This window comes from Mastacembelus armatus, chromosome 1 (assembly GCF_900324485.2).
Source record: "Mastacembelus armatus chromosome 1, fMasArm1.2, whole genome shotgun sequence".
NCBI classification, from domain to species: Eukaryota; Metazoa; Chordata; class Actinopteri; order Synbranchiformes; family Mastacembelidae; genus Mastacembelus; species Mastacembelus armatus.
The window spans coordinates 20679083-20689020 of NC_046633.1; the positions used below are offsets into that span (position 1 = coordinate 20679083).

At 39.9% G+C, this 9938-nt stretch overlaps 1 protein-coding gene across 1 annotated transcript; it reads left to right on the forward strand.

The window, feature by feature from the left end:
* Window positions 1-1478: 1478 nt before the first annotated feature.
* On the forward strand, window positions 1479-3479 carry adra2a (adrenoceptor alpha 2A). Its single transcript, XM_026303574.1, has 2 exons — window positions 1479-1727; window positions 1886-3479. Exon 2 carries the CDS (start codon window positions 2092-2094, stop codon window positions 3328-3330), a length of 1239 nt encoding a protein of 412 aa, XP_026159359.1. The 5' UTR covers window positions 1479-1727; window positions 1886-2091; the 3' UTR covers window positions 3331-3479.
* Window positions 3480-9938: the final 6459 nt, after the last annotated feature.

Genomic DNA, 9938 nt, shown 5'->3' on the forward strand with positions numbered 1-9938 from the left:
GAAGTTTGATGTGCATTTGTAAGTTTTACATTTTCTTAAATTCAGTTTTATACTAAATAATAAAAGGGAAAAATGCCCCATAATTTCTTGCTTACTGCTTATTTTATTTGACATTTGTGTCAGATCAACCTAAATCCAGGTGGCAACTAATGAAAGAGCTGGTGCAAATCTACCATCATCTGCCACATCTTTATTATTTGGAGAAAGTAAACAGGAGGAAGCTTGTTTTTCATGTATATGATGCATCATATGATAGTTAAATAAGGCCTAGTTAAACAGCAGTGCACAAATTAATGTAGGTGTCAGGTAAGGTTAAATATTTGCCTTGTTCTATCTGGAAAAAGTTGTTGACTGAATTTACCAAACGCACATCATGTTATGCATCTTTTCGTGTTTGCACATAGAGACAATCTAAGAGCTTATGAAATGTAGAAGACTAGACTTTCACCTCAGCACCTTGATGATGAATAACAGCCTGCCCCTATCACTGCTTCCAAGTCATATCTGTGGACACTGAAGTACCTTGGCAGGTTTTTCCTTTGGGCAAACATTATTAATTATAGGCCTGTGAATCAGTCTCAAGTCTGCTCCTGACAACATTTGTTGCACATGAACTGTAAACTGAATAAACTAATTCAGGTTGGACAAAGAAATAAAATACTTCTGTTGACACGCTTTAAATAAGACTTGTTAGTTTTCTGAGATATTGACAGGTGACCCAAGTCAAATATGACAAGCAGTTTTAACACACACTGAATGTTTTTTTTTAAATGAGAGCATAACAAGATCCAAATGATACCCAGCAGCTTTAAAGCAGGCCTAAGCTGATATAACTGAGCACAATGTGCAGAGACTGTTTGATGACCAGATATTATTGGACTTTTGTGATCACACACCAGACATTTTATATTTTATTTTACTCTCAGATTACCCAGCTGATCATCGTAATAGCACACAGTATATATGTGTTTTAATCTCATCAGAGTCCTTGATTTATTTCCTCGTGTTTTTAGTGTCCAGTGTCTGAATGCATTCCATCTTCTTGCAGAGCACTTTGGATTGGCTCAGTGTCTGAAAGGTCTTCTGCAAAAAGCCTTTCCTTCATTCTATCACTTAGACATCATGGCAAAGACACACTAAACGAAAAACAAAAGCAGACCATCAATTATTAGAAGCTCAGGAATGAGCACTTCACTGTATCAAACCAGGCAAAATGAATTAACAGGATTTTGAGGCTTGTTATTGTTAAACATTCATATTATCCATATTATTTTTTTTATTCGTTTCTGTTTTTCTTCCTGTTTCTTCCTACATGCTTCGCTGTTGTACTTTCATTTTTAACGCTCCTGTCTGTGGTGTCACTTGTCGGACTCACATGTGGTCGGTGTTGACACGCCGTGGACGCGCACTTCTTGCAGCGTGCGGGCTATAAAGAGAGGGAGTGGCGCTCCGGTTAACACTGAGGAGAGAGACTCCACACGCAGACAGCAGCACGGCAGCGCACGGGATAACATGATTAGCGCTCTATTAGGTCCGCTCCTGAGCACAACTAGATGCAGCGCAGGGATCAGTGTGTGTGGAGATAGAGGGGACACAGAGAAAGACTTCACTCTTCGTCCTTCACATGGATCTTCTCTCCTTCCTATTTATCTGTCTAAAGAAGTTACCCACTGGCAGCTTTTTTTAATGCCCGTGCGTTTCTGGCACTGGAGAGGTTGTTCCCTCAGGTAAGATTATTTCACTTAACATGTGTTTCTGTTATTCAAGGAAAGCTGAGATAACGCTTCAGCTAATTATACTGGTAAGACATGTCACATGATTGAAAACTCTATGTGTAAGTGCACTGAAGAACCTGATTTTCTTTCTTGTTGCCTCATATTTTCAGATGAACTGACAGCCTTAGAAATAAAAAGAGATTATCCCTGAGGAGGCAGTGAACCATGAAAGAGAAAAATCTGGGAAAGCTTCAGAGGAGTGATTCAGTTCCTTCCTTTCTGAGCTCAGCTGTCAGCTACTAGCTCTGTACTTCCTGGTGGATGATATTTGTTAATCTCAGGTGAACTCTCTTAGGAAGCGGGCTAATCTGTTCCAATGGAGTTTAACAAGACCAACCAGACTCTTCCTTACAGCCTCCAGATTTCCCTGCCCCTCACTGTCCTGGTGGGGATCATGATCCTGCTGACAGTGTTTGGTAACGTGCTGGTGGTCATAGCTGTATTTACAAGTCGGGCCCTAAGGGCTCCCCAGAACTTATTCTTGGTTTCTCTAGCATCAGCGGACATTTTGGTGGCTACCCTTGTGATGCCTTTCTCCTTGGCCAATGAGCTCATGGGATACTGGTACTTTGGTGAAGTGTGGTGTGAAATATACCTGGCACTTGATGTTCTTTTCTGCACTGCCTCCATTGCCCACCTCTGTGCCATCAGCTTAGACCGCTACTGGTCCATCACCCAGGCCATCGAATACAACCTGAAGAGGACACCACGGCGCATTAAGTGCATCATATTCATCGTGTGGGTCATCGCAGCAGTTATCTCTTTCCCACCACTAATCACCATGGAGAAAGAGAACAGCATCAAGGACCCTGTGTGTAAGATCAACACAGATAAGTGGTATGTCATTGCCTCCTGCATCGGCTCCTTCTTTCTGCCCTGTGTCATCATGGTCCTGGTTTACGTGCGAATCTACCAGATTGCCAAAAAGAGAACGCGGGCTCCTCCAGGGGACAGGAAGCGGAAGGAGATGCCAAAGATGGCCACCATTGCTGCTACCAAGGAAAATGGCATGGGCGCAGAGGAGCGCCTCTGCCATGAGAAGCTGAATGGTGAGAGGGACATTGAGCTGAAGGAGGGAGCTGAAGGTGCAGGAGAAGCGGAGCAGGAGAAAGGAGAGGTCAATGGGGTGGACATTGAGGAGTCTTCATCCTCTGACCACAAAGTGAACAATCCCTGCTCAATTAAAAAGAAAGCAGCCAAGGGCAGAGCCAAACTAAGTCAAATCAAACCGGGGGATAACGATGTCCAAAAGCGGGTGCCAAGCACCAAAGGCAGCCGCTGGAAGGGCAGGCAGAACCGGGAGAAACGCTTCACCTTCGTCCTGGCCGTGGTCATTGGAGTCTTTGTTATCTGCTGGTTTCCCTTTTTCTTTACATATATGCTGATGACACTGTGTGATTCCTGCAAGGTGCCCGACACATTGTTCAAGTTCTTCTTCTGGTTTGGTTATTGCAACAGTGCACTGAACCCCATCATTTACACCATATTCAACAATGATTTTAGAAGGTCATTCAAAAAGATACTTTGCAGGAGGGACGCTAGAAGATATGTATAATGCCCTCTAGCTTTATGTGCATAACTTTTTGCTCTATTGTACATAAATTGTAAAGTACATTGACCATTGTGCATGGACCACTCACTTGTGCATATGCTTTAGGTTTAACTGCTTGGAAAGGCTTTCTAAGATAAGCTTTACGTGCAGCATCTTCTTTTAAAAAACTTCCACCACCCACAGCTTCAACACTGGCCATGATCACACAAAGAGAGGTCTAAACAGAACAGAACACCACAGTGAAACCGTGTTTTTATTCCAAATGTGATTTTTATTTTTATAAAAGAAATATAGTGAAGTCCATGATATGTCTTGTAGTTTACCATAGTATATTGTCCAAAATGACCTGACTGGATATTTGTCTCTATTTTTGGTCTTACTGATACAATATTGTAACATTTTGTATGATATGATGATATAATGATATGATAATGATGATGATGACAAACTGGCTCTTTAAAGAATAAAAGCCATTACATGAACTGGTTTCAAGGCTCCACAGCATCAGCTGAGTACCTTGTTTTGACGTTACACTGTGTTGATGCACACTCATGCACAGGCACACAAAAAACAGGCTCTGATATCATGAAAAACATTTTAAAAAAAAGAAAGTCAAAAGCATTATTGTCTGAGCAATGTTTGACTCTGAATCTGCTCTCAGAGGTCCTGAAATGAAATGTTGTTTTACCTGTGACCCAGGTGAAGGTGTGTAAACTGTGAGGCCAGCAGGGCAAGCCCACAACGTTCTTTCTTGCAGTGAACTGGGCTGACCCTCCAGTTGCACTCTAAAGTATGAATTCACTGGTCTGTTGAATCTGACTTTTACAGGGGATTAACAGGAAGCTTAGCTCTTAATGAGGCTCACTGGAATACTGTATGTGCAAATGTTCTTTCATCCTTGGATTAATGATGTTTTTGATTAGATGGAGATCTTTTGTCTCAGATGTCAAATTCCCCAAAATTAAATTACAGTTTTAATATTTTTTTCTTCCAAGTGTGTGTTTGCTCAGGCTTTAAATATCAATCAGTTTATGAACCAACAATAGATGATGAATACAGTTGTAATGGGAGCCATGGGGAGTGCAGTAGTAACGGTTCATTTGTCGTATTGTGTTATCACGATATGGATCATTAAGTAAAGACACGGAGCCTGTCAAACCAGAACCTAATTGTCTGGTCTCTCTCTTTCTCTCTTTGTTTACTCTGTTCTCCTATTGAGTATAATCTGTGCGGTGAATACAGAGAATACAGCTTTTCCCAGAGGACAGACTGTAAGTAAATGTATTCCTTTTGACAGACAGGGAGGCAGCTGAACGGCAACCATCCACAGAAAGCAAAATGGTTCTAGGAGGTTCTCTGACTGTTTATCTAGTGCCTGGTCCAGCACAGGCTGGTGTGTTTGCATTCAGCTGGTGGAGTGTTTCCCTGCACGTTTACAAAATGTGGACTTGTGGTGAGCCTGTGAGAAAGAATGAGTTCATGTGTGTGAGAATGTTAATGTGTGTTTGCAGCCCATATAAACACATGGGGTGAGCTCCCACTGGACTGGGGTTTGCATTCGTGCCGATGCTCCATGTTCAATCTGAATTAGAGGACAAGTGTTGTAATGCTAGAAAAAAATCTCAGATTATGCAACAGATCAACCAAACATCAAAATCCATCTTTAAAAGATGTAAAGGGGTTTGATTGACAATGCTTTTTCAGAAAAGAGACTCTATATCAGAAAACTAAACAACAAAGGTGGAGTTATTAAGGACTAAAGGTCTTGAAACCTGTCAAAGCTGCCACTTATGATGTTAAGTTAAGGATGGGTTTACATTTTTTTAAGTCTGTCATGACATTTACATACACAAATCTCATATTTTATAGGATACTAGAAAATTCACTGATCATCTTCAATTTCTTCTCTTCCTAGAACAACTTGAATGTAAGACAAAATAGGCAGTGTTTCCCCTGTTCAAAAACACATTTTAATGCAAGACTTTGTTTCATTAAAAAAAAAAAAAGACTGTTTTCCTCATATAAATGAGAATTTTAATAAATTCTCTATGGCGTGTAACATATGAAAGGTCATTAGCACTGTTTTGGGATAGACTTGAAAAACCGTCAGCCCTCTCCCGTATCAGTGTCAGGGTGTTTCAGTGGACACCAGCTGATAAATATGTGTATTGTTTTTGTGTCCTCTCTGCCTGCCTCTCCCACATCAACAATCAGCGATATCATTAAAGCAGACTTGCTTGCTGACAGCCTATTGGAAGAAGCCAGCTGTTGAAGGCTGCAAACCCCTTACACACACACATACACACACACGCACACACACGCACACACACAGTTAGCCTCTGGGAATCGGAGCATGGATCATCAGGTTAGAGTGCACATCTGTCTCCAAAAGGTCAAGTATGGTGGCTAAGTGCAGCTACCATTCAAAAAGACAGAGACAAAATGTCAGCAGACACAAGAAAACAGACAGAATTATTTGCAGTTGGAGGACCAGGCATCAAGGGATGAAGTTAGTCCACTGCCTACGACTTTGGTGTGTGTGTGTATGGGGGTATTTTTATATGTAGATGTGGGAGAAAAGGTGTGTCTGCTTTGTGTAGGTAGCTGGGGTGAAAAGGCCATGATGATGATTAACATCGACTGAGCCACCCGCATAGCAGATATCCACCTGTCTGAGGTGGCTGCATGTGTTACACAGTGTTGCTGATGACTCACTGTTGTTTTCTCCTACTTTTCTTTGCCTGCCATCCATGTGTCTCTTTCACAGGTGGCCTGTGTTTACCATCTAAATAATGCATCCAAGACCATATTATTGAGGTAAGATCATATTTTTAACAGTTGCCTCATGGTTGGCTGTCAGCTTCTCTTTGAGGGAGGGCTCATAAAATGGTTTCAGAGCTATCATTTAAAATGGAGCCCCAGTCTCATTAACAGCAGCCTGATTAGCTGTCAGGCCTCTGGGTCTGATTGCAGAAACAAAACAATGTTGGGCAGCGGATATTTCCCTGGAAATTAATTTGTCTAGACAAATCTATTTTCCAGGAGCTCATTATGATCAAGAGCAATCAGCTCCCATCATCCCAGAGACCACACAGCATTATGTGACATGATTATTAGACTTAGATCATTTGCTCTGGTTGAAGAACACAGGGGACCCATGGTTTGACGTACAGTGCCAAAAAAAAAAAAAAAAACCTTTTAGCGGCAATGGCTAAATTTCTGAAAAGGATAATTTTTCACTTGAAATATGTGAAGTTACAAAGGCAAGAAACTCCCCCTCAGAAATTGTTTTAAAAGCAGACATTTAAACAATTTCTAGAGTTTGAAAGTAATAGTGACAGACATGGTCTAAGTACCCCTGCATTTCTAACTAAGCAGATGAGAGTATTAAGTGATTATTATAATTAGAACAGCAGTTACACATACTTTATAAGTCTGACCTTTCATAGCTGCATTCATTTCAGCAGCCTTTCATACAATATAAACAAAATATTTGTCTATTTTTTATGTCGATCAAGCTCAGTTTTAGTGGCAGTAATGAAAGCAGCACGTTGAAGAACAAGGGACTGCATCATTATGTTTCTGTCTGCAAAATTAGTTGATTAACCATTTGGTTTGTAAAATAACACAATGAAAATGCCAATTACAGTTTCTCAAAACCAAAGATGATGTCATTGAATAGCTTGTTTTTTCCACTGGAGGCACGTATATTGAACTTACAGTGATGCAAATATGAGAAACTGGTAACATTTAAGAAGCTGAAACTGTAATGTAGACAGACAAGTAATATTTAGCAAAAACTTGTTTAATAATAAAGAATTTAAAGAAAGAATCAGAAGAATAAGTGAAAAAGCAGATGTTTTATGATAAAAAAAGAACAAATTTTTAAAAATTGTTGTACAGGATAAATATAACTGACATTCGGTCGATTGAAGTTACCCACTGTTCTACTAAAATGTTTTTGAGTAATCAGACAGTCTTGTTGTTACACACCGGTGTGCTAAAATGGAGGAGCTTTCCAAACTAATCAAAACTCGAGGTCACCTTACTAAATTTTCTCACAAATTTAATGTGAGTGAAAAACTTCTGGGTTTTTTACTTGACAAATGACTTAATAGAAGAATCAGTTAGTGAATCAAATTTATTAAAATGGATTGTTAGAGCCCTGTGATGGACTGGTGACCTGTCCAGGGTGGACCCCTGCCTTTCACCCAAAGAGAGCTGGGATAGGCTCCAGCAGATCCCTGGGACCCTGGTTAGGAATAAGCGGGTATAGATAATGGATGGATGGATTATTAGAATTTAACTTATTAAAAATAGATAAAAATATATAATAAATTATTAAGTAAAACATCCAATACCTAAACCACCACAAAATAATGACTAAATGTCTAAAACTGTCTGAGCACAGAATTAAAAGAGTGTGCACAGTGAATATGGACATACTTTACTTTATAGAGGTTGCATAATACAATCATTTGCATGTATGCGGACACACCTGTACAGTAACATATTGTTACATGCCTCATTCATTACTGTCCAATCACATCCATCCATCCATCATCTGTTGCTTCCAGTGTTGCAGGGTGCCTGGAGCCTGGGTGTGGTGAACCTTGGACAGATCACCTGTCTATCACAATTATACACACGTTATATCTAGACAGCAATGACCTACACATTAGCATGTTGTATCAAAGCTTCATATTAGCAATAGACAACCAACTTATCAAAATAGTTCATTTCTGTCAACTAATCAGCCATTTCTGTGAACTAACTGTTTTACTGAGTAATCCATCCAGTGCTACATTAAATGGATTTACATGTTTCAGTAAGTTTTCTTGTTGATGAGCCAATTACCCTGATGAATGCTCTACACACAGGCCTATCACACATCAATCACCAGTCAACCAGCTGATACAGCCAAGTGGTGTTTTGGCACCACAGTGGTTAAAAGAGTATTATAAGACAGTGTTTAACAGAGGTGGGGGATTATAAAAACAACCAACAAATTTTTAGCCTCCAGTGCACTGCGTGGCTCTGTAATTATCACAGATAAAAGCAACAAAGAACTGAGCATTCTCGCTGCTTTTTTCAGCCTCTTTGTTCAGCCTCTGTCTCTGTGTGAGTGACGGAGAGCTGAAAAGAATATCTGTTCAGTGACACGGGAGCAGCAAAGTGAGTGTGAGGCACAGAGGGCAGTTGAAGTGGGCTGTAGTGTCTGTAATGACTGTCTAGTGTGTGCTGATGGACAGGCCAGTGGGTGTTTGAAGGAGATTACACCTAAGCATCCGGCTGTTTCATTGCTGCAGTCCTTAATGATGATGACATTAATAACAACTGCTTCATATATAGCAAAAGTGTTTATGTGTGTGTACTTATTAATTATTTTGACAGAGAGTCAGGCATGAAATATTTACAACCGTGCTACAATGTCTGTTTAACTGCTGTGTACTGTTAAACAGGTTTTGTGGAAGCATGACAGTGACTCGATAATGTGACTGATAGTCATTGCTAAAGGATCATGAATAAACCATTTGAATTGAAATGAATCTTTGGATTATTTTAAAGCTCTGCACGTTGATATGGGACAACTATAGCAGAGCTGACAGAGGATGAGAACTTGTTGCATTTTGGTGTAATTCTTTGGTGATAGAAATGAGTTTTAACCTTGTGATATCTGTTTTTTTCCAGAGGAATTTGCATCTGAATGCGTAATGCCGTACAACCTCAGGCCATGGATTAGAATAAAATAAACTAATCTTTAGGATTTTATGCTTCTCTACACCTAATTTACTATAAAGGTAGCAAAATTTAGAAGTTCATTTTTTTACTATGAGACAATCATCACTTAGAGAGTCAATGCTGCACTGGCAACCATGTGCATTACTGGATCAGAAAGGCAACTAAAAATGTGAACTTCAGTTCCTAGAAACCCCACAGAGTATCCAACCTGACTGTGCTGCAGCATTTTACAGCAAACAGATGCAACATGCCAGAGAACTAGATTATGTTTGTCTTCTTTTATTGTGATCACAAGTGTCCATAAACAACAGCATTTTACTTAGACAAACAAGGCTAACCTACCGGGCTTTAAATAGTCATAACTTTTTAAATCTGTTAAAATTTAGATTCTAAGACTTAAAAAGAGTAACATAACACTAAATCCACTTTTTAGTCATTTTCCTTTTTTTCAGCACAGTCTCTGCTACCGCTGTTGGAGCGTCTCTAAGCTAAAGTTAAGCTAGCAATCAAATGGCTCTAAACAACAATCTCAAGGGGCCGGTAAACTCTGTGGATGAACAGCTACTCACTCACACCTTCCCAAAGCTGGGCTGGGGGTTATATTTGTCTGACTCTTTCTGTGACTTTCTAAAACCTTGCAGTCTATGCCAGTAAGACCGATACTTCAGTTAAAACCTTTAGGTGCATGGATTCTTGATAGCTGACACTGGAGAAACAGTTGGATAGTCACAGTTGTGAGAATAACCCAAACCATTTCAACTTTGCCAGAAAATGCATTAATGTAAGAATCCATTGGTTATAGTAAGAAAGTCACTGAGGAGATGCATACACAAGAGGGCTAGTTGAGAAAAGCATTTGCCATAGCAGCA

Bases quoted from the DNA above. Each gene is read 5' to 3' on its own strand.
- adra2a (XM_026303574.1), top strand. From the start codon at position 2,092: ATGGAGTTTAACAAGACCAACCAGACTCTTCCTTACAGCCTCCAGATT.